The sequence below is a fragment of the Microcaecilia unicolor genome, chromosome 4 (assembly GCF_901765095.1).
Source record: "Microcaecilia unicolor chromosome 4, aMicUni1.1, whole genome shotgun sequence".
NCBI lineage: Eukaryota > Metazoa > Chordata > Amphibia > Gymnophiona > Siphonopidae > Microcaecilia > Microcaecilia unicolor.
In genome coordinates, this window is record NC_044034.1 from 139,783,316 (window position 1) to 139,808,050 (window position 24,735).

The 24,735-nt window shown below is 45.2% G+C and overlaps 1 protein-coding gene across 9 annotated transcripts in view; it reads right to left on the bottom strand.

Moving 5' to 3' along the window:
• LOC115468724 (glutamine and serine-rich protein 1-like) overlaps positions 1-24,735 on the bottom strand; it is a 240,834-nt gene that overhangs the window by 95,335 nt on the left and 120,764 nt on the right. For all 9 annotated transcript variants that reach the window (XM_030200651.1, XM_030200646.1, XM_030200649.1 and 6 more), the window contains one exon: positions 5,484-5,600. In XM_030200651.1, coding sequence (XP_030056511.1) covers positions 5,484-5,600 — 117 coding nt within the window. The remainder of the gene's footprint in view (positions 1-5,483; positions 5,601-24,735) is intronic.

Here is a 24,735-nt window from a genome sequence, read left to right on the forward strand (position 1 = left end):
AGAACCACAGGCATCGTTTGGGGTGTTAATGGAAACACTGCAGGAATACGGAGACTATGCGAGATTCTGCCTAAACTTGACTAAATCAGAGGTACTAGCTTCCTCAGAGGAGGTTAAACAGCTATGGGGCCCAGATTTTCCTCTGAGTTGGGAGGAAGGGTCTTTTAAATATCTAAGGATTAGATTGACCATGGACTTAGAGCAAATATAACACCTAAATGTAAATGCCATGTTAGCAGGGACAAGAAATCAACTGAGACAATGGGAAGACCTCCCAATAACATTAAGGGGATAAGCCTAATAAAAATGGTAATATTCCCGAGATGGCTGTACCTTATGCAGACTCTCCCAGTGCGCTTACAGCAGAAAGATATGACGCAGATTCTTCGAGCATTCAGTAGGTTTTGTTGGACAAATAAGAAGCCTAAAATTCAAGCAAAAATGATGATGGGAGGGTGGGATCAAGGAGGGCTGGGGTTACCAGACAATCTTGTACAACCAGGCGTGTTTGTTGAGGCATGTGGGGAACTGGGTAGGCCAAACAAGTATATTTACACCATTGGAGATGGAACGCGCTTACTTTGGCCCCTATGACACACTTACATTGTTGCACCTAAAGAGCAACCAGATCCTAGATCAATTTAAACATTGCATGTTGTTACAGCCGATGCGTATGGCATGGAGGATGCTGGTTAAGAGCATGGGGGGGGGGGGGGGGGGGGGGGGGGGGGGACAGTCCATAGTGTCTGAACTGTTGGCCCTGAAGGGTAATCCCAATTTTGAAGCTGGAAGGAGTAACAGCACCTTTTTGCGCTGGGAAAGTTTAGGGATTACAAGGGTGGAACATTTGTTAGGAAGCGAAGGAGACCTAATGAAATTCGAGGAGCTACAAGGTAAGATAGGGAATACATGGGGAGATCGTTTCGCATATGCCCAGGTTGCACACTACATTAAACATCTTGATCAATCGAGTTTACAGATGAAAATAGGGCAAAAAATAACCACCTTTTTCCACAACTTGGAGATAGGGGGCATGACGGTGCCCGCCTTATACAAAGCCCTGGTGAAGAGTGTCCCCCCTAAGAATTTTGGTTATATTAAACAAAAATGGGAACAAGAATTGGGGAGGTCCCTGGAGGGGTGGGATATACAGGCAACACTGAAACATATCCTGGTTCTCTCTATAGATGAGCGGTATCGCAAATGTGGGTATAGGGTGATAATGCGAGCATACATGTCAGGACAGCAATGGGGGCATATAAACAGTACCCGGGAGGCAAAGTGTACCGAATGTGAACACACACCCCACACGTTATATCATGCTTTTTGGGGATGTCCGGGTGTGTGAGCCTTTTGGGGCCGGGTGCAGCGGTTTATGTCCAAAACAACGCTGGCTCCGGTAGGTGGGATTTGGGATCATTTTGTGCTAGATACACCATCAGCCTTTAGGGCGCAGGTGGCAGGACCGCGGATTTGGTGTTGCAAGGTATGCTTAGTGGCACATAAAAGTATCCTACAGAAGTGGATATCACCAGAGCTGCCGGCGTACTGGCAATGGAGGAACCAGGTACACGAGCTAGCTACATGGGAAGCTAGGGAGGCGAAAGGGAACCCGAAGCAGAAAAAACATTTTCTCTTGGTATGGAGTTCTTACATACAGGGGCTAAGTCCAAGAGGGCGAAGCTTGCTTCTTAACCTGCTGTGACTAGGAGCAGAAGGCTTTAAGATAAACACCCTGGCAGTGGTTGGCACAAGAGGGGGGGGGGGGGGGGGAAGGGAGGAGATAGTTTCTGATAGTCCAGGTAGGCCTAAGCTCAGGTAGGCAGAGAGGAAGTACGAGGTACACGGAGAGAAGGGGGGAGGGTGGGGGAACGGGGAGGGAGGAGGGAAGGATAGGGGTGGGAAGGGGATAAAAATGTTAAAAGTTTGCTGACAGAATGCGGCACATGGGTGTGGGGAGTTATGTCAAGTTTTGAATATTTGCACCATTAAAAGGTGGAATAAGTTTGTTTCGGTTAATATGTCATCAAGATAAATGTTGAACATCTGAGAGTGGGAGGGAAGTAGGGAGAGAAAAAAGTAAAAAGATTGATGACAACATGTTTAATTATGTCATTGTTGAAGCTAATCTTCTTTCTACGATGGTTGATGCAAAATATTATGTGTGTGTCCTTTCTGTGATGTCATTAATAAAAAATAGTTGAAACATAAATCATACAAAGCATCCGCCAAAAAGGCCGAATCCATTTCAATCTTATCCACTTTGGAATCAATAGCAGTCAGGTCATCCAAAATCCTGTCCAGAACCCTCTCAGACCAACAAAAACAAGCTCTAACAACCAAGGAACCACAAATAGCCACTTGCACAGCCAAGGCAGAGACATCAAAACTACTCTTTAACAAAGAGTCTATACGATGGTCCTGAACATCCTTAAGGGCATCCACAACTGGCAGCCTCGAAAGAGGCTTGTCTGAATCCAGAACTGGATAGAGCCGCACCACAGATTTAGTGGAGTGGAAAGAAGAATCTGGCACATCCCATTATGCCTGAATAATGTCCCTAATGTCTTGATGCATAGGAAAGGTCTTACCGGGCCTTTGAAAGCCTTTCATGAGGAGGTCAACCTTCTGTCGCTCAACCGAAGGAGCCTCCTGTTCATCAAAACGCAAGGTAGATGAGATCAGAGAAATGAGCTCCTGGAAGTCCTACTTATGAAAAATTCTCACTGCTGAAGGGTCCTCACCTGAATCTAGCTGCTCAAAATCATTAGCCCCTCGTTTCTCACTGAAAATTCTTGCTCCGCAAGGGAGGGCATCTCTTGGTCTGGATCAGAGCCCAAGCCCTCCTCCAGATTCCAAGACTGTCTAGGCCGCTTAGAAACCACTAACTGCCCTTCCACTGGCCTTTTGCAAAGGGGCTTCAGGAGGGTTAGGTTTTTGTAGAAGAAAAGCCTGATACATTTGTAGAACAAATTCAGGGGGAAACCCCCCCTTCTGACCCCGTCAAAGAAGGTAGATTCCCTGTAGGAACCGGAATAGAAGCAGGCTGAACAGCTGACAAGAGACAGAGGGGACAAAATGGTGACGCATCCCACCAAAACCGGAGCAGATGGCATCTCCCTGCTAGTGCTCTGATGCGAACCCCCTATTACCAGCACCAAAGAAAGGGAAAGAACCGCCACTGTCCTTGGCAAAATTTCTACTGCGGTGCAGTTTTTGCAGCACCCGCTTGCTCCTAGACCCCACCGCTGACAGACTGCACAGCGGCAGAGCTTCTCTGCCATGATGTACTCTACTTTTTTTTTCCTGTTGCTCCAAACCCAGCAAAAAGAAGAGAAGAGGCCAGCTGCTACAAGGAAGGAACCAGAGCTGTTTTGCTCGTCTGCACTGCCAAACAGCTGATCAGCTTTTTTTTTTTTTTTATTCGGCTGCCTTTTCCTGCCTATACTGCTCTTCCTTTGAAGAGACTGAGGCACAACAGTTAGGAGCAGAGCATCTTTGGGATGCTAGGGAGGACATAGGGAGAGGGACCCAGCACCCAAGTGTGACACCCCTGAGGCTGTGGGAGACCCCCACGGGTTCAGCCTCAAACCACAACCCCAGATGCACAGAAGAAAAAAATTAACACCCTTTAAGGACTAAACTCTGTAAACCTCAAGCTATACTGCAAAGGAAAACAAGAAAGAGAAATGAGACTGATGGGTTCACCACCTTCCACCTGCTGGAGACTGGATCTGGCTCTAGCTGGCAGGGGCTCTTATTGGCTCTTCCTAGAGTCAGAGTTCAGTCTCCACCTGCTGAAAGGCGTGCATAACCCATCAGCCACATTCTGGGCCGGTCCAGAGGGACACTAATGAATACAGTGTTCTCCCCAGGACCTTTTGAATGGGCGCGCCACTCAAAATGATTTTACTAACCACCAAGCTAAGTTAACAGAAAATGTTATAATACTGCACAGTACTCCCTTTGCCTCCTTCATGCTATTTCTTCATGCCATCTTCTGGCTGATAAAATTTTGGATAGAACCCTGGTTTACACCTACTCTGACGCAAGTGTGTCTGTTAACTGTGCTTTTAGGCTTGATTGTCTCTCCTCTTGGGCATCTAGTTTTGTAAAATTAGGGGTTTTGAATGTAGAAGTGCCTAACTATTGCTCATTTAAAAAAAAAAAAAAACTTGTTCTATTGTAAAATGGAAGCCCCCTATTCTAATCTTTACATGTATTTCCTACAACCTCATCAAGGATTTGGGGAGTGGATGTGGATAGTTCCCTGTCCCTGAAGACCCAAGTAAAGTCTCTAGTGAATAATTCCTTTTATATTTAAAGAAACTTTTATAAAGGTGCCCTTATGAAATTGAGGATTCGGGACAAGCCTATAGAAACTGGACACATACAAGTTTCTTGGTAAGCACTGCTACAACGCATAAAGTAATTCACTATGGAAGAGAACACTTCACATTCAAAGTATAAGTTCTTTTTACATGCATTTAAACAAATATAAAAAAATGTTTATCATTAATAAGATAGATCAAATAATAGCTATTAGCATGCAGTTCAAGATTTATTATGATCCACTATTGCCATTTTCATATTTTTGCCTTATGCCAATAAAATAGCTGTGTTCCAGTGAAAATCTCCTTTAGAACAGTATGAGCTACAGTTCTTCATTGTTCTGCTATAAACTGTAGCATGTGCTTTGCCACAGTCAATGAAGTAAGCAATTCTTTACTTTATTTCTCTATTTAAGGGGAAGAAATCTATTTTTGTCACTTTTTGATAATTAAAATTTAGAAAATTTTATGTTAAAATAGAGAGATGTGGTAGCCGTGTTAGTCCATGTTTTAAAGGTAATCAATAGAAATAGAATAAAATAAAATATAAATATTTTGACACCCACCAGACAGGACTTAAAGATCTGGGTTTTCTAGCCCATTATAAACCATGAAATTCCACTGCTTTGTCACCCTCTGATCACCATGCATATGTCCCTGTCCCTCATCCTCTCAGCCCTCCCTGCTTCTCACCTAACCCACACCCCTCCCTCATCCTTTCAGAGTGTCACTGAAATACTTTGATGCTTCACTTATATATGCTGTTACTTATCAAAATTTGCTTATTTCTGATCTGACGAAGAAGGGCTACATTCAAAAGCTAATCAAAAAATGTATTGTTAGTCCAATAAAAAAGGTATCTTATTTTTTTTCTATGTTTTATTTTATTTCTATTGATTATGTTAAAATAGAAAGATTTCAGGCATGAACCTTCAAAACAGAGACAATAAACATTTACTCCTTGGTCCGAGAGGTTTAACACACTCATCTTTCTGAGGCTCTTGTTTCAAAATATTATACTCAAAAGTTAAACTCCCAGTCTTGTCTGAATTATAAAAGAGGCATAATTTAATTTTTTTTTCTGTGGTTATAAATTAGAGTATGCTTTTGTTTCCTAGTTGGGGGGGGGGGGGTAATAGAAGCCATACTTACACTGTTGGTAGCAGCAAACTCTCTTTTTCCATTTCGTAGTTCTGGGACAAATTTCTGTAACAAAGCCTTCTGCACTTTCCAGATTGCTGGAGGTTCTCTTCCAGTACTCAGGGCCACCTTAGTAATGAGAAAACATGATCATGCATGTACCTCTTTGAACCACACATCACCAGTCTCCTCCTGTATCCTACACATTTAGAACACTATTCTTATTAATGTATTATGGCATTTTTCCTCTTCCATCTTAGAAATGCTAATAAAGACTATTCTCTTAAGGCTTATAAATTGTAAATGTAAGGGTTTATTTTCTAGCTAATTATTTGTTCTCTGAAGATATGAAAAATCTGAATTTATCAACGTTTTTTGCAACATAGATACTATAGCTGGGTATTTTTTCCGCTTCAGTCAATTACATACAGCTGTGAAGTTACCAGCACAGAGAAGTAACATTAAATAGATTGAAGGATCCAAGACAGGCAAGGGGAAGGGGTGAAAAAGAACAAGGGGAAGTGGGGTTCTTCTGGTGGACCTCTAATTTTTGGCATCAATTGTGTTCTATAGTCCAAAAAGCAGAAGGAGCCCCAATCAAAAAAAACAAGACAAGAAAAGCAAAAAGAAGGGGATAGACCAGGGTGGTTCCAATATAGAATATTTATTGGTAAAGAAACAATGCTGTGGTGAAACAATGTCTCAATGCAGTCTGCGTTATGGCACAGGAGTCAAATAATTTCTGCAACACAACAAGACATATTAATACATCAAACCTATAAATGGCAAGTGACCGACTCACCTGCAAATGCGCAGTAGAGACTTCCCTCTCTGTCCCGCCCCCGCGTCAAAACGTGATGACGGGGGGAGGGGGCAGGACAGAGAGGGAAACTGCGCGGAAGGGGAGGGAGGGAACCGCTGACCTCGCTACCGCTCCCCCCCCCAAGGTAGCCGCTACCGCCCCCCCCCCCCCCGGAGTCGCCACCACCCCCCCTTCACCCGGCCCGGGCCCTCTCTTCATTATTCAACTTACAGCAGCGCCGAAACAGCAGCAAGCAGCTCAGCTTCAGCTCCCGTCGGCCTTCCTTCCCTGCCTGTGCCCCGCCCTCGCCGACGTGACGTCACACGAGGGCGAGGCACAGGCTGTGAAGGAAGGCCAACGGGAGCTGCTGCTTGCTGCTGTTTTGGCGCTGCTGTAAGTTGAATAACGAAGAGAGGGCCCGGGCCGGGTGAAGGGGGGGCGGGGGCGACTCCGGGGTGGGGGGCGGGGTAGCGGCTACTTTGGGGGGGGGGGGAGGGGACATGGGAGGTCTCAGAAGGAGGGGGGCCTTGGAGCTGGGAGGGCTGGACTGAAGGGGGCTTTCAAGCTGGCTGGGAAGAAGGCACGGGGGGGGGGCAGGGGGCCTTGGAACTGGGAGGGAGGGCAGGGGGGCCCTTACAGTTGTGAGGGAATGGGGCCCCTTACAGTTGTGAGGGAGAGCAGGGGGCTTGGAACTGGGAGGGAGGGAAGGGGGCCTTGGGAGCTGGGGGGGAGGGCCTGGGGCATTGGAACTGGGAGGGAGGGCGGGCAGGGGGCCTTGCAGCTGGGAAGGGGGGAGGACTGGAGCCTTGGAGCTGGGAGGGAGGGACAGAGGGGGCCTTGGAGCTGGCAGGGAAGGAGGATGGCAGGGGGCCTTGCAGCTGCAACAGGAGGGGGGCCTTGGGAAAAAAAAACCATTCCAATACGCGCCCGTTTTAACGGGCTTAACGGCTAGTTACATATATAAAAACACACAAAATGATAAAAAAGTTAAGAAAATAAAAATAAATGAATAGATAAAAATTATTAAAAGCAATTGCATCAGACTATCAAAATCATAAATAAACTGAAAAATAACAATATTATACTTTAAATAGATTTAAAAAAAAGAAATACGATAGTAATAAAATCTAACATACTGGATTTACACATAAAAATGTATGTATAATAAATCTAAATGCAATTCTTATAAAAATATATACATATAAATGGATATATAAGAATAGACATATTGCTAAGAAGTGATGAAATAATTTGGTAGCACGAAATATCTAATAAACCACCAATACTGCGTGTCTACTGCAAAAAAACATCAATTATAAAGGCCAGCATAAATAATAATAAAAAGAATACATGAGCAGTAATGAACAGTAATATAATCAATAATGAAGAAAATAATGGGGATAATGAAGAACATACTAGAACCAACTAAACATGAATGGTTGAAACATAAGTTTATAAAAACAAAATAAAGCTTTTGATCACTGAAATGAATGTAAAAAGTGATTTAAAAAAACAGACACGACGCTATGACCAAACGATAAGGCATGCATTAAAAAATAAGAAGTCATCTGTGGACAACATATGGAAAGTGAAAAATTAATACAAAGAAAGTTTTGTGTAACAATAATAAGCACTAACAGCACCTGATGGTATTTGCAAATACATATAATCACATTTGTACCCCGCGCTTTCCCACTCATGGCAGGCTCAATGCGGCTTACATGATGCAATGGAGGGTTAAGTGACTTGCCCAGAGTCACAAGGAGCAAAGAATTCATTTAATCTCTCTGCTACGGCTTTGTCTTCCCTGATCGCCCCTTTTACTCCTCGGTCATCTAGCGGTCCAACTGATTCTTTTGCTGGCTTCCTGCTTTTAATATACCTAAAAAGTTTTTTTTTAACTATGTGTGTTTTGCCTCCAACGCAATCTTTTTTTCGAAGTCCCTCTTAGCTTTCCTTATCAGCGCTTTGCATTTGATTGGACATCCCTTATGCCGTTTCTTATTTTCAGTCGGTTCCTTCTTCCATTTTCTGAAGGATTTTCTTTTAGCTCTAATAGCTTCCTTCACATCACTATTTAACCACGCCGGCTGTCGTTCGGTCTTCCGTCCTCCTTTTTTAATATGCGGAATATATTTGGCCTGGGCATCCAGGATGGTGTTTTTGAACAGCATCCACGCCGGATGTAAATTTTTGACCCTTGCAGTCGCTCCTCTAAGTTTTCTTTTCACCGTTCTTCTCATTTTATCATAGTCTCCTTTTTTTAAAGTTAAACGCTAAAGTATTTGATTTCCTATTTATACTTACTTCAAAGCTAATATCAAATCCGATCATATTATGATCACTGTTATCAAGCGGCCCCAGCACCATTATCTTCCGCATCAGATCATGCGCTCCACTAAGGACTAGGTCTAGAATTTTTCCATCTCTCCTCGGTTCCTGTACCAGCTGTTCCATAAAGCTGTCCTTGATTTCATTGAGGAATTTTACCTCCCTAGCGTGTCCCGATGTTACATTTACCCAGTCAATATCAGGGTAATTGAAATCACCCATTATTATTGTGTTGCCCAGTTTGTTTGTGTCCCTAATTTCCTTTAACATTTCTGCATCCGTCTGTTCATCCTGGCCAGGCGGACAATAGTACACTCCTATTATTATCTTTTCCCCTTTACACATGGAATTTCAATCCACAGTGATTCCAAGAAGTGTTATGTTTCCTGCAGAATTTTCAATCTATTTGATTCAAGGCTCTCGTTAATATACAATGCTACGCCTCCATCAATTCGATCCACCCTATCACTACGATATAATTTGTACCCCAGTATGACAGTGTCTCACTGGTTAGCCTCCTTCCACCAGGTCTATCGGACCGACCGTTCACTTGTCTATTAGATTGTAAGCTCTTTGAGCAGGGACTGTCTCTCTTTGTTAAATTGTACAGCGCTGCGTAACCCTAGTAGCGCTCTAGAAATGTTAAGTAGTAGTAGTAGATGCCTAATATATCTAATTTTTCATTTAGTGCAATATATTCTAACTCTCCCATCTTATTTCTTAGGCTCCTGGCATTCGCATACAGACATTTCAAACTATGTTTGTTGCTCCTATTTACATCATGCTTAGATTGTAAGCTCTTTGAGCAGGGACTGTCTTTCTTCTATGTTTGTGCAGCGCTGCGTACGCCTTGTAGCGCTATAGAAATGCTAAATAGTAATAGTAGTAGTAGTAGTACTTGACAATACTAATTTGCAATCTTTTGTCTGATTTTTATTTAGGGACACCTGATCTACTACGGTCTCTTTTGCAACCTCGCTATCAGGATACCCTATCTTCCCTGTTTTGGTGATATCTTTGAAAGATACCTTATCCTGAACCATGCGCTTTTGAGCGACTGTCGGCCTTCCCCCCATTTCTAGTTTAAATGCTGCTCTATCTCCTTTTTAAATGCAGATGCCAGCAGCCTGGTCCCACCCTGGTTAAGGTGGAGCCCATCCTTTCGGAATAGGCTCCCTCTTCCCCAGAATGTTGCCCAGTTCCTAACAAATATAAAACCCTCCTCCCTGCACCATCGTCTCATCCACGCTTTGAGACTCCGGAGCTCTGCCTGTCTCTTGGGCCCTGCGCGTGGAACAGGTAGCATTTCAGAAAATGGTACCCTAGAGAATCTGGATTTGAGCTTTCTCCCTAAGAGCCTAAATTTAGCTTCCAGAACCTCTCTCCCACATTTTCCCATGTCATTGGTACCCACATGTACCAAGACAGCCGACTCCTCCCCAGCACTATGTAAAATCCTATCTAGGACAAATCAAGATCAAGTATACGTATGTAGTATCACATCATACTTTATACTATGAGTTTATCTTACTAGGCAGACTGGATGGACCATACAGGTCTTTATCTGCAGTCATCTACTGTTACTATGTAAATATTTCCATGGCATAAATATACATGAAGCGGCTTCTCTCAGTGGAAAGGAACATAAGAACGTATGAAGAGCCATACTGGGTTAGACCAATGGTTCATCTAGCCCAGTATACTGCTTCCAAAAGTGGTCAATCCAAGTCAGAAGTACCTGGCAGAAACCCAATTAGTAGCAACATTCCATCCGGGGCAAGCAGTTGCTTCCCCATGTCTGTCTCAATATCAGACTATGGACTTTTCCTCCAGGAACTTGTCCAAACCTTTTTTTAAACCCAGATATGCTAACCGCTGTTAACACATCCCCCAGCAGTGAGTTCCAGAGCTTAACTATTCTTTGAGTGAAAAAATATTTCCTCCTATTTGTATTAAAAGTATTTCCATGTAATTTCATTGTGTCCCCCCCCCCCCCCCCGGTCTTTGTATTTTCTGAAAGAGTGAAAAATCAATTCATTTCTACCTGTTCTATACCACTCAGGATTTTACAGACCTCAATCATCTCTTTTCCAAGCTGAATAGCCCTAACCTCTTTAGCCTTTCCTCATATGGGAGGAGTTCTAGCCCCTTTATTGTTTAAGTTGCTCTTCTTTAAACTTTTTCTAATTCTGTTATATCTTTTTTGAGATACGGCAACACAAACTAAACACAATACTCAAGGTGAGGTCGCACCATGGAGCAATACAGAGGCATTATAATTTTTTTGGTTTTATTTTGCATCCCTTTCCTAATAATTTCTAGCATCCTGTTTGCTTTTTGGCCGCCGCCATACACTGGGCAGAAGATTTCAGCGTATTGTCTAAAATGGCACCTATATCTTTTCTTGAGTTCTGACTCCTAAGGTGGACCCTAGCATCAGGTTAACTATGATTCAGATTATTCCTTCCAATGTGCATCGCTTTATATTTATCCACATTAAATTTCATCTGCCATTTGGATGCCCAATGTGCATCACTTTATCCACATTACATTTCATCTGCCATTTGGATGCCCCATCTTCCAGTTTCCTAAGGTCTTCCTGCAATTTTTCACAATCCGCATGTGTTTAGACAACTTTGAATAGTTTTGGGTCATCTACAAACTTAATCACCTCATTCGTCGTTTCGTTTTCCAGACCATTTATAAATATGTTAAATAGCACTGATCCCAGTACTGATCCCTGCGGCACTCCACTGTTTGCCCTCCTCCGTTGAGAGAAATGGCCATTTAATCCTATCCTCTGTTTTTTGTCGAATAACCAATCCCTAATCCACAAAAGGATATTGCCTCCTAGCCCATGATTTTTTAATTTGCTCAGGGGTCTCTCACAAAAGCTTTCTGAAAATCCATATACACTACATCAACCAGCTCACCTTTATCCACAAGTTTATTTATGCTTTCAAAGAAATGAAGCAAATTGGTGAGACAAGACTTCCCTTGGCTGACGTCTGATACGTTTGTCTACATTTTAAGGCATTTTATTCTTTATAGCAGCTCCCACTATTTTCCACGGCACTGATTTTAGGCTTACCGGTTTGTAATTTCCTGATCACACTTGGAACCCTTTTTAAAAATCAGTGTTACATTGGCCACCCTCCAATCTTCAGATACTATGGATGATTAAAAAAAAAAAAAAAAGAGAGACGAAAGATCCTCATAGTACAAGCTAAACAATACATCAGACAAGCAACTACTCAAAAGCAAAATATAAACAAAACATGATTCCGTGTAATTCCAACTACATTGTTTAAAAGCCCTATATGTCTGTAGTTTAACGGAGACTAATAAGGGTTTGGGAAACAAGCCAAAAGAAAACAAACAATACCCTGAATAATTCTACAGAAAGGATAAAATACTATATGTTGAAAAAAAAAACCCTTATAGTAGAAAATGAAAATGCCAACAAGCATCTGTAAATGGATGCTACACCCTCTTTCCTCCCTGCTTGAATATCATGAAGCCCTTTGGCTATAGTCTAGGAGTTTTCCTGGACACCAATTTGTCAATGCAAAAACATATCGACCATGTGATTTCGACTTCCTTCTTTCAACTTCACATGTTGAGCCTGGTACTGACAAAAACTGATTACTGTAACTCTCTATTTCTGGGTATACCATCATAATGTTCAGAGTTCAATTCAAGACTCTAGTACTGACGCATCAACATATATATGGAACTGTCCCAGCAACTTTCGCAATACCCTGCAATCGTATCAATTGAAACGAGCTCTGAGATCCGATACGTCACATCAGCTCTATCTCCCACAAAGTCATATAACTACACTGAGACAAAACTACAAGCCTTCTCTATCCCTGCCCCATCCTTGTGGAACATTCTACCTGGATACCCGAGATCATGTGAAGAGACCCCAACATTTCAAGCAATTGTTAAAAACACACCTTTTCGTACAGCCTTTTCAGACACATGAGGACTTAGCTGTATTATTTTAATTTTTTTTCTTCTTCATTTCAGTTACATCCAGTTTACAACTGCCATCTACTTAAGTCTATGTATATGACTATTATTTAAGACTACGTATGTGACCATTGTTACCCACCTTGGATAAAGATGGGATATAAATATACTAAATAAATAAATAAATGGCCATTTCTCCAATGGAGGAGGGTGAATAGTGGAGTGCCACAGGAATCTGTACTGGGACCTGTGCTATTTAATATATCTATAAAGGATATGGAAATCGAAACGAGTTGATCAAATATGCAGATGACATAAAATTATCCAAGGTTTTTAAAACCCATGCAGACTGTGAAAAATTGCAGGAAGACCTTAGGAAATTGGAAGACTGGGCAAATGCAAAATGATGCATATTGGGAAGAATAATCTGAATCAATTACCTTATGCTAGGGTCCACCATGGGGGTCAGCACCCAAGAAAAAGCTAGGTGTCGTTGTACACAATACGCTAAAATCCACTGCCCAGTGTGCGGCAGTGGCCAAGAAAAGCAAACAGGGTGCTAGGAATTATTAGGAAAGGGATGATAATTAAGACCGAGAATACTATAATGCCTCTCTATTGCTCCATGGTGCGAACTCAGTTCTGGTCGCCATATCTGAAAAAACAATATAGCAGAATTAGAAAAAAAGATTGCCAAGACCTGTCGTTTCTTTCTTTACAACATCCGTAAAATCCGCCCCTTTCTTTCCGAGCACTCTACCAAAACCCTCATCCACACCCTTGTCACCTCTCGTTTAGACTACTGCAATCTGCTTCTTGCTGGCCTCCCACTTAGTCACCTCTCCCCTCTCCAGTCGGTTCAAAACTCTGCTGCCCATCTCATCTTCCGCCAGGGTCGCTTTACTCATACTACCCCTCTCCTCAAGACCCTTCACTGGCTCCCTATCCGTTTTCGCATCCTGTTCAAACTTCTTCTACTAACCTATAAATGTATTCACTCTGCTGCTCCCCAGTATCTCTCCACACTCGTCCTTCCCTACACCCCTTCCCGTGCACTCCGCTCCATGGATAAATCCTTCTTATCTGTTCCCTTCTCCACTACTGCCAACTCCAGACTTCACGCCTTCTGTCTCGCTGCACCCTACGCCTGGAATAAACTTCCTGAGCCCCTACGTCTTGCCCCATCCTTGGCCACCTTTAAATCTAGACTGAAAGCCCACCTCTTTAACATTGCTTTTGACTCGTAACCACTTGTAACCACTCGCCTCCACCTACCCTCCTCTCTTCCTTCCCGTTCACATTAATTGATTTGCTTACTTTATTTATTTTTTGTCTATTAGATTGTAAGCTCTTTGAGCAGGGACTGTCTTTCTTCTATGTTTGTGCAGCGCTGCGTATGCCTTGTAGCGCTATAGAAATGCTAAATAGTAGTAGTAGTAAATTAGAGCAACCAAAATGATAAAGGGGATGGAACTCTTCTCATATGAGGAAAGGCTCAAGAGGTTAGGGCTCTTCAGCTTGGAAAAGAGACAAATGAGGGGAGATATGACTGAGGTCTACAAAATCTTGAGTGGTGTAGAACGAGCAGATGTGAGTCAATTTTCTACTCTTACAAAAAGTACAAGGACTAGGGGACACTCAAGCATGTTACATGGAAATACTTTTAAAACAAAAAGGAGGAAATATTTTTTTCACTCAACAAATGGTTAAGCTCTGAAACTCTTTGCTAGAGAATGCAGTAACAGCGTTTAGCATATCTGGGTTTAAAAAAGGTTTGGACAAGTTCCTGAAGGTCAAAGTCCATAGTCTGCTATTTAGACAGACATGGAGAAGCCACTGTTTGCCCTGGGATTGGTAGCATAGAATGTTGCTACTATTTGGATTTCTGTCAGGTACTTGTGACCTTGCTTGGCCACTATTGGAAACGGGATACTGGGCTAAGAGGACCATTGATCTGACCCAGAAAGGCTATTCTTATGTAAATTCAACAGCACTATTAAAAACTAGGTACTGTGGCTTGTACAGTATGGTGATTTTTCCCAGATGGTTGTATGTACTGAGACAATTGCCTTTGTACTTACAGACCAAAGATCTACGCCAGCTGCGATGTCTGATTACTCGCTTTTGTTGGGGGGGGGGGAACCCAAAATTAAGCTAGAACAATTGGTTGGAGGGTTGCGGATAGGAGGGCTAGGGCTGCCTAATCTGCGCAGTTATAATTGGGCATGTTTATTGCGACATTTCGCTGATTGACGTTAGGAACTGCAGAATTCACTCCATGGGAACTGGAAAGATATTTATTTGCACCACATCATCCATATTATCTCTTACATGCCACATGCCTCCAGAGTGGAGGAAACATATTTTGTTAACTTCAATGAGACGGGCATGGGACTATCTTATTCGGAGACTGGGGAAAAATCCGAGATGCACGGATATGCTCCCATTAACTGGGAATGCAGACTTTGTGTCAGGTTTAATTACAGATAGATATCATAAATGGGCACAGGAAGGGGTGGCGTTAGTGACGGATTTATTTAATGACACATGAATAGTCAGGACGCAAGATGAATTAAAGCAGATAGTGGGGGACAATTCTGTGGACTGGTTTTCTTATCTGCAGGTGAAGATGGACATTATACGGCTGACAAGAGGTGGATGTTCAAGAGAGTTGGTTCCCATGCTAGAAACCTTTTTTGTGCCCCCAGGTAGTCAGTGGGTTACGGTGTCAGGGCTCCAAGGAGTGGTGGCACAGTTACTACCATCTAAGGATTATGAAGGAGTGGCGCAGAGGTGGACGATGGACATGGGAACGAACATTTGAAATGGGAAAATTAGGTTCTTACCTTGGTAATTTTCTTTCCTTTAGTCATAGCAGATGAAGCCATTACGTATGGGTTATGTCCATCAACCAGCAGGGGAGATAGAGAGCACTCAAACTTTCACAGTGCCCTCTTGGCCAGCTAGCTCCACTGCCTCTTCAGTATTTGAAGCTTCCAAAGCAGTATGGCAAACCGCAATGGGAATCACAAGAGCTTTCCTCACAGCGAACGATGGCCCATCACAAGGGCATTAACTCATAAAGGAGGGAATGCACATCCTCTTGGAGGGAATAAACTCATCCTCCTTATTGTATAAGTGGAGGGGAACACACGCGCTTCCTGGAGGGAATCACACATCCTCCCAACACACTGGAGGGAATGAACTCATCCTCCTATTTATAGAACTGGAGGGGAACACACGCGCCTCCTGGAGAGAATCAACACATCCTCCAAAAAAAACATGCTGGAGGGAATGAACACATCCTCCTAAATTTAAACTGAACATGAATCCTGAAGATTGTTTTCCAACTTTCTCCCAAGGAAGGAACTTCAGGAAATTAGAACAGAACCTGAAAAACAGATTCACAGCATACAGACAATCATACAGGGAGGGCTCATGGCTTCATCTGCTATGACTAAAGGAAAGAAAATTACCAAGGTAAGAACCTAATTTTCCCTTCCTTGTCATCAAGCAGATGAAGCCATTACGTATGGGATGTAACAAAGCAATCCTTAGATAGGGTGGGAACAAGCCACACCACGCGCTAGCACTTGTGCACCAAAACGTGCATCCCTCCTGGCAGCCACATCCAGCCTGTAATGTCGGGCAAAGGAGAGCTTAGAAGCCCATGTTGCTGCACTGCATATCTCTTGAAGAGAGAGTGCTCCAGTTTCAGCCCAAGAGGAAGAAATCGCTCTAGTAGAATGTGCCTTAAAGGCTACAGGCGGAACCCTGCCGGCCAGCAAATAAGCTGAAAAGATAGTTTCTTTGAGCCAGCGGGCAATAGTGGCTTTAGACGCTGGAGACCCTCTGCGAGAACCGGATAGCAAAACAAACAGATGATCAGAAGTCCTGAAAGAGTTAGTAACTCGCAGATACTGCAGCAGAGTCCTGCGCACATCCAAAAGGTGCAGCTGCCCAAAAGATTCTGGAAACTCTTCCTCTGAAAAAGAGGGCAAGAAAATAGGCTGGTTTAGGTGAAAGGCTAAAACCACCTTAGGCATAAAGGAAGGCACAGTCCGAACCGTGACTCCAGACTCTGAAAATTGCAGAAATGGGTCTCTACAGGACAGCGCCTGGAGCTCTGACACCCGTCTCGCCAAGGTAATGGCCACCAGAAAAACGGCCTTCAGTGTCAAATCTTTCTCCGATGCTCGCCGAAGCGGCTCAAAAGGAGATGCCTGCAGGGTTTTCAAAACTAGCCCCAGGTTCCAAGCTGGACAGGGTGCTCGCACTGGAGGTCGGAGCCAAAGCACCCCTCTAAGAAACCGTGCCACATCTGGGTGAGCGCCAAAGACATGCCTTCCACCTTACCACGAAGGGAGGCCAACGCTGCCACCTGCACCTGCAGGAAATTATAGGCCAAGCCTTTTTGTACACCTTCCTGCAAAAAGTCCAGAATCAGCGAGACAGGAGCCCGCATTGGAACAATGGCTCTGGAAGCACACCAAGACTCAAACAGGCACCAAATCCTGGCATAAGCCACGGAAGTGGACCGCTTGCGGGCTTGCAGGAGAGTGGAAATAACTTTATTGGAATAACCTTTATCCCTCAATTGCGCCCTCTCAATAGCCATGCCGTAAGACCAAAGCGGCCGGCATCCTCCATGGCTACCGGTCCCTGAGTCAACAGGTTCGGTACCAGAGGTAACGGTAGAGGAGCCTCCAGGAGCATCTGTCGGAGGTCTGCATACCAAGGTCTCCTTGGCCAATCCGGGGCGATGAGGACCACTTCTCCTGGGTGCAGCCGAATCCGCAAGAGCAGGCGCCCTATCAAGGGCCATGGGGGAAACACATAAAGTAGACCCGGAGGCCAGGGTTGAGCCAAGGCATCCAACCCCGCCGAGCGAGGATCTCTCAGTCTGCTGAAGAAGCACGGGACTTTGGTATTGGCACTTGTCGCCATTAGATCCATCACGGGCTTGCCCCATTTGGCACAGATCTGCAGGAATACTTCGTCTGACAGATTCCATTCTGCTGGATCGATCTGATGCCTGCTCAGATAATCGGCCTGCACATTGCTCTGACCTACAATATGAGCTGCCGACAGACACTGAAGATGCAGCTCGGCCCAGTGGCAAATCAGTTCGGCCTGCGCGGCTAGTGCTCTGCACCTTGTTCCGCCTTGTCGACTTATATAGGCCACCGTTGTCGTGTTGTCCGACATCACTCTGACAGCCAATCCTTCCAGGGTCACTTGAAAGGCCAGAAGCGCCTGAAACACCGCTTTCAACTCTAGGCGGTTGATGGACCACTCCGACTCCTCGGGTGTCCATAGACCCTGGGCATGCTTCCCCTTGCAGTGTGCGCCCCAGCCCTTCAGGCTGGCATCTGTTACCACTAGGCACCAAACGGGGAGCGTCAGCGGCATTCCTCGCCGCAGCATGCTGTCTGAGAGCCACCACTCCATGCTGAGTCGGGCCGCAGGGAGCCAAGTAAGTCTGCATTGGTAATCCTGAGAAATAGGAGACCATACCCGGAGGAGGGAATACTGTAGAGGTCTCAGGTGCGCTCTCGCCCAGGGTACCACTTCCATCGTGGCTGTCATCGATCCCAGCAGCTGGACAATGTCCCAAGCTCGCGGGCGGGGCATCCTCAGGAGCAGACGGACCTGATTCTGATGCTTGCACCGCCTTAGCTCAGGGAGGAACACATAGCCCGAGACTGTGTCAAACCTGGCCCCCAAAAACTCTAGAGATTGTGAAGGGGACAGGTGACTTTTGGCCATATTGACGACCCTAGCCTAGAGATTGCAGTACTGAGACCACTCTGGCTGTAGCTTGTAAGCTCTCTGTTGCAGAGTCTGCTCTGATGAGCCAGTCGTCTAGGTACGGGTGAACCCTGATACCTTCTCGCCTAAGAAAAGCAGCTACTACCACCATTACCTTCGAAAAGGTTCAGGGAGCTGTGGCGAGGCCAAAAGGCAAGGCCCTGAACTGGAAATGTTTTCCCAACACCGCAAACCTCAGAAACTTCTGGTGCGGGGGCCAAATCGGTATGTGCAAGTAAGCTTCTTTCAGGTCTAGAGACGTGAGAAACTCTCCTGGCTGTACCGCCGCAATGACGGAATGCAGGGATTCCATGTGGAAATGCCGCACTCTCAGGGACTTGTTCACTTCTTTTAAGTCCAGAATAGGGCAAAAGGACCCACCTTTTCGGGCCACCACAAAGTAGATGGAGTATCGGCCGCAGCCTTGCTCAGCGGGAGGCACCGGGGTCACTGCCCCTAACTGAATCAGACCTTGTAAAGTCTCCTCCACCGCCGCCCGTTTGATGGCAGAACCGCATCGGGACTCCACAAACACGTCTCTTACTGGGGCGTTGAATTCTATTCTGTATCCATCTCTGATCAGGTCCAGAACCCACTGATCTGAGGAAATCTTGGCCCACTCCTCGACAAAGAGGGAAAGCCGTCCTCCAATGACAGGCATCGAGGAGAGGGCCGGAGCACCATCATTGAGAGGGTCGCCCCTGAACTCCTGGTCTTGAGCCACCGGCTGCGGAACGCTTGTCCGAGCGAAAGGAGTTCCTCTGCTGACCACGGGCACGTGAAGTGAACACAGCAGGACGCCCCGGGCGGTACCTTCTAGCTTCATGGAAGCGAGGTCTGTACGAGGAGTGGACCGCCTGGCCCTTAGAGGAAGGCCTCTGCCTATCTTCGGGCAAGCGCTGGGGTTTTGGATCACCCAGGCCTTTCACAATTTTCTCCAACTCCTCACCAAATAGGAGAAGTCCTTGAAAACGCAACTTCACCAACCTTTGCTTAGAGGCCATGTCCGCTGCTCAGTGTCGTAGCCAAAGACGATGGCGAGCCGCCACTGCTACTGCCATTTGTTTAGCCGAAGCTCTGACAAGGTCATAAAGGGCATCAGCCAGAAAGGACAAGGCCACCTCCATCCGCGGAGCCACATCCAAGAAGGGCTCCGCTCCATCTCCGGGCTGAGCCACTGCCTGTTGCAGCCAAGCTAGGCAGGCTCTAACAGCATAACAGCTGCATGCAGACGCCCGAACAGTGAGACCTGCAATTTCAAAGGACCGTTTCAATGCTGTTTCCAGCCTACGGTCTTGAACATCCTTCAGGGCAACACCTCCTTCAACAGGGAGGGTAGTTCTGTTTGTCACCGCAGTGACTAGGGCATCCACTGTAGGCATTTGAAAACGAGCCATATGTCCCTCACGCAGAGGGTATAACTGTCCCATAGCCCTGGAAACTCTCAAAGGTCCCTCGGGGTCAGCCCACTGAGCCGAAACAAGCTCTAGGATGGAGTCATGCAAAGGGAAGGCCCGAGCAGCTTTCTTGGTATTAGCCATCCTGGGATTACCCGAGGAGGCCATGCCACTGTCAGGATCTTCAATCGAGAGGGCCTGCAGGGTATCTGAAATAAGCGTTGGCAGCTCATCACGGTGGAAAATCCTCACCGCGGAGGGATCATCCAGATCCTGTGGTAAATCCGCACCTGACTCTGGTTCCTCAGACCAAGAACGTCTGTCAGAGTTCTCCGAATCCTCACACCCCGACCACGGGGAGGGGGGGGGGGGGGGGGGGAAGGTGCACCACAACCTGAAGGGGAATTAACCCTTCTGCGCTTATCTTTAGGCCAAGCATCCGGGGAAAAAAAAACCTCACTGGGCAGTCCCAGGCCAGAATCCATCGGTGGGGGGCAATCAGAGGAGCCTCAGGCGACCCTTGAGGAAGGGCTCTTTTCATCATGTATGCTTTATGCAGCAAAGCACAAAATCCGGGGAGAAAATCTCACCCTGGGCACCCAAATCCTGTCCGGTGCTAGCCACTCCTGAAATAACCTCATCTCGAGGTGCCCCACCCGGCTCAGGTCTCTCCGTGTCCATGGAGGCCGCGCCATGCGGTGTAAGCAAAATGGCGCCCGCTGCCAGCTCAGAACGGGAAGAAACATCGCTCGCCATGCTCGGGCCAGCTCCTACGCCAGTACAGCACGATTTACAGAGCCCTGCTGCTGATTTGCGCTTGCCACATGTGGAACAGCGCTTTACATTGTCCGCAGCCATCGCCGAAAAACGGCGGCAAAATCCAAAATGGCGGTTTCGTGCCAAAATCGCCCCGATCGCGGGCCCACCCCGGAGGAGTTGGAAAACACTCTTACCTCAAAGGATCTAGTGTACAACTACGATCCTGCTGAAAATCAGGTCAAAAACCTCTGTTCCAGCGTCTCTGCGTTTAAAAACGCGACGCGACTTTTTTTTTTTTAAAGCTGTGAGGAAAGCAGAGGTATTGAAGACTCCGGAGGCTCAGATGAGTGGGAAAGGCAGGGAAAGGGCGAACCTATATGCCTGCATCCACTGTTGGTGGGTAAGGACAGGGAAAGCAAGGCAATATGTCCACATCCACAGAGGTATGGGTAAGGCAGGGAAAGGGCTAACCTATGTGCCTTTAAAGTGAAGCTGCTATAGCCTCCAACACCCCGGTTAACAACTGGCAAGCCAGGAACCACCTCCCGGCAGATTTTTCTGGAGCTCGAACAAGCTGCAGCCACCCTGCTAGGGGAGATAGAGAATACTGAAGAGGCAGTGGAGCTAGCTGGCCAAGAGGGCACTGTGAAAGTTTGAGTGCTCTCTATCTCCCCTGCTGGTTGATGGACATAACCCATACGTAATGGCTTCATCTGCTTGATGACAAGGAAAGTGACATTTTAGAGTACATAAAAGAGATTAAAGATAATTTACAAAATGCAAGACACAGAGAGACCCAGTATAGAATAATTACATGGGCATATTTTACACCTAAGCAGGCCTATTATGCAGGACGGATACCAGAAAGTAAATGTCCTAAATGTGCAAACATAGACCCGTCCTTGATTCACATGTTATGGGAATATGTAGGGGTAAGAAGATTCTGGGGTAGGATACAGAGATATTGTGAACACTTACTGAATAAATCACTCCTAATGACACCCAAGTTAGGTTTATTAGGCTGTAGAGGAAGTGCGCACACATTACGAAGATCGGAACGTCAATTTATGTATAAAGCATGCATTGTAGGGAAAATGTGTATAATGCAGTATTGGATACAATCAGCTGCACCCTCGTTTTGGCACTGGCGCAATAGCTTACATGTGCTTGTCACATGGGAGGCCAAAGACGCTAGGAGAACTGTAAAGCGGAAAAAGGAATATTGGGCAATTTGGGAACCATACATTCAAAAGATCAGTGGCAGAGCCCGCAGCCTACTTCTTAACACCATACAAATGTACGGTCAATAATATAGTGGAATATGCATTGGACTGGAAGGAATTGAGGGGAGGGGCAAGAGGTGGGGATGGGGGGGAGGGTGGGTAAGGTTAAGGGGCTGGTCTAGTTGATCTTTCATAGATGGAATTATAAAGATATAACTGATGTCTAATTGGTGAAGAGGCAGGAATGTATTAGTAAACGAACAATACAGCATCAAAGTTAAGCATTAAGAAAGAGGAGGGGGAAGGGGTGGGGGTATCTTGGGGCATAAAGAGGAAATGATGTGATGTTATATAGTAGGACTGAAGGCAATTAATATGCCTGTCAATTATACAAAATAAGTCAATAAACAAATTTAAGTAAAAACTAGGTACTGACGTGATCATAAGGCTCTATCTGCTGGATTCTATATAATCCGTGCGGAAATCGAAGCGTATTCTATAACCACGCGCATAACTTAATTGGTTAACTAGCTAATCAGCGCTGTCAACTGGATGTTAACAAGCAATTACCAGCACTAACTGGCATTAAGATTTTTATGCAGAACATGCTAAGCATATTCTGTAATATGGTGTGCATAAATTCTAAGTTGCATAGTTGAAACGGGGGAGTGGCTATGGGCAGTACATGAGTGTTTCTAAGATCTATGCGCATAGTTACTGAATACACCTGCTCTGCCCCTAATTTAAGCGTCGGAATTTATGCCAAGTGTGGCATAAATGACCACAACTAAATTTGGTTGCATGGAGAGGCACTCCGCGTAATTCTATAAACTGCATGGAAATTTAAGCCTATTCTATAAAATTTAGGCGTACTTTAGAGAATATGCCTAGGCGCATTCTGTTACCATGTGGTATTTTCAGCCCTATATGTCTCCTGAAATGTGCTGTGAACAAAAACAGACCAACAAAAAAAGTGTGAGAACCTAATGAAGCAACATTAAAAAACTAGCCAAAAAAAAGAGGGAACAAAAATATAAAACATAACACATGCTGTGGGTTAAGATAAAACTCAACACACCATATTGTTAAATGGCAATATAGCTGACCTAAGTCATAAAACAGCAAAAAAATTATGCAGGTATACCAAGTGTCAATTTTGACCTACTTGCTCAGAGAAATTACATAATGCTGCTACAAAAATTGTTTTATTGATTTGAAATAAAGAACTTGACTAAGGAGACACCACTTGTGAGAGGACGTTTTTGGATCCACTGTTTCTTTTGCTATAAAAATTGGACCATGACTGCCATTGTCAAATCAATAATTATAAAAAAAGAAATCTGAAGTCTTATCTTTTTTATTTATTGCATTTGTTCCCCACATTTTCCCACCTATTTGTAGGCTCAATGTAGCTTACATAGTACCATTAAAGGCGTTTGCCCAGTCGGTGGATAACAAATACAAAGTTGTATAGTGATCATATGAGGTATAAGTGGAGGGTCGGAATGGATGAAGACTGCGTGATGTCCTCTTCGATCATAGTCATGCTGTGTTGGTAGGTGAAGAGGGGTAGGCCTTTTTGAAGAGGTTGGTTTTTACTGATTTCCTGAAGTTCAAGTGGTCGTGGATTGTTTTCACAGCTTTTGGGAGCCCATTCCATAGTTGTGCGCTTATGTAGGAGAAGTCGGCTGCGTAAGTTGTTTTGCATTTCAGTCCTTTGCAATTTGGGTAGTGTAGGTTTAGGTAGGATCTTGACGATCTGACTGTTTCTTACTGGTAAGTCTATAAGGTCTGTCATGTATCCTGGGACTACGCCGTATATGATTTTACATGATCTTAAAACCTTGTGCATAGGATTTGTCGAGCCCTAGAGTAATGTACATTACAGCTGAATGTGAAGGATTTTTGTGTGTTGTTTTTAGGAGCTACAGCTATGATAGGGCAACTGTAGCAGTATGACTGGGGAAACGGTTCATACTGAACTGTGTTGGTTGTGTGAATTGAGAAATTGTGTCAGTTACATTCCCACGCCACTGTGTGAACGGGATAGATATGAATTTGAATTTTAGCTTGAATTACTCACTTTATCCAAAACTAGTAAGAAAGCCCCATTTCTGAGGCCAATGAAACAGGCGCTAGCAAGGCGCTTTCATTACCATCTCCCTCCCCTTCTGCTGGACTTACCTTCCGTGCTTGAGGGTGGTCGTAGGTGCCACGCCTCGCCCCGCAACGTAGAGAGTGGCTGGCTGGCTCCCTCGCTGCGTGACCTACAGCCTGCCTGCCTCACACTCCCTCCGTTCGTCCTCACGTAGATCGATGTTTGCCCCGCCCTCGCGTCAAACGTGATGACGTCGAGGGCGCAGCGATGCGACTGGTGAAGTGACATTGCCCCGCCCTCAACGTCATCACGTTTGATGCGAGGGCGGGGCAAACAGTAATGGGGATAAATTCCGATCTCTGCCGCCTCACAAACCGGAAGTTGCAGCTTCATTAGAATCTTGAGGTAGGGAATTATGTACGGAAGGGGCGTGGCTGCAGGTCTATCAGTGAGAGTGAGTGGTGCCTGAGTGGCAGTGAGTGGTGACAGCCTAAGTGCAGGGCTCTAGTGTTTCCCTGCCACAGAGTGAGCTTCAGAATGTTTGGGGTGAGAATTATTTATATAGATCAGAGCTCAAGGTGAGTAAACATTCAAGCACACAAAGCTATCACCCTGCCTAAGTGGACTTACAATCTAAGTTGTACCTGAGGAAAAGCAGAGTGAAATGTCTTGCCCAAGGTCAAAACTAGTGTCAATGGGAGAGGAAGGATTTGAACTTGGCAACATTCTGGGGAAGGGGGAGCCTATTCTGAAAGGACGGGGTCCACCTTAACCAGGGTGGGACCAGGCTGCTGGCATCGGCATTTAAAAAGGAGACAGACTGTGTGTGTGGGGGGGGGGGGGGGGGGGGGTCGGTCGGGAGGTCCAC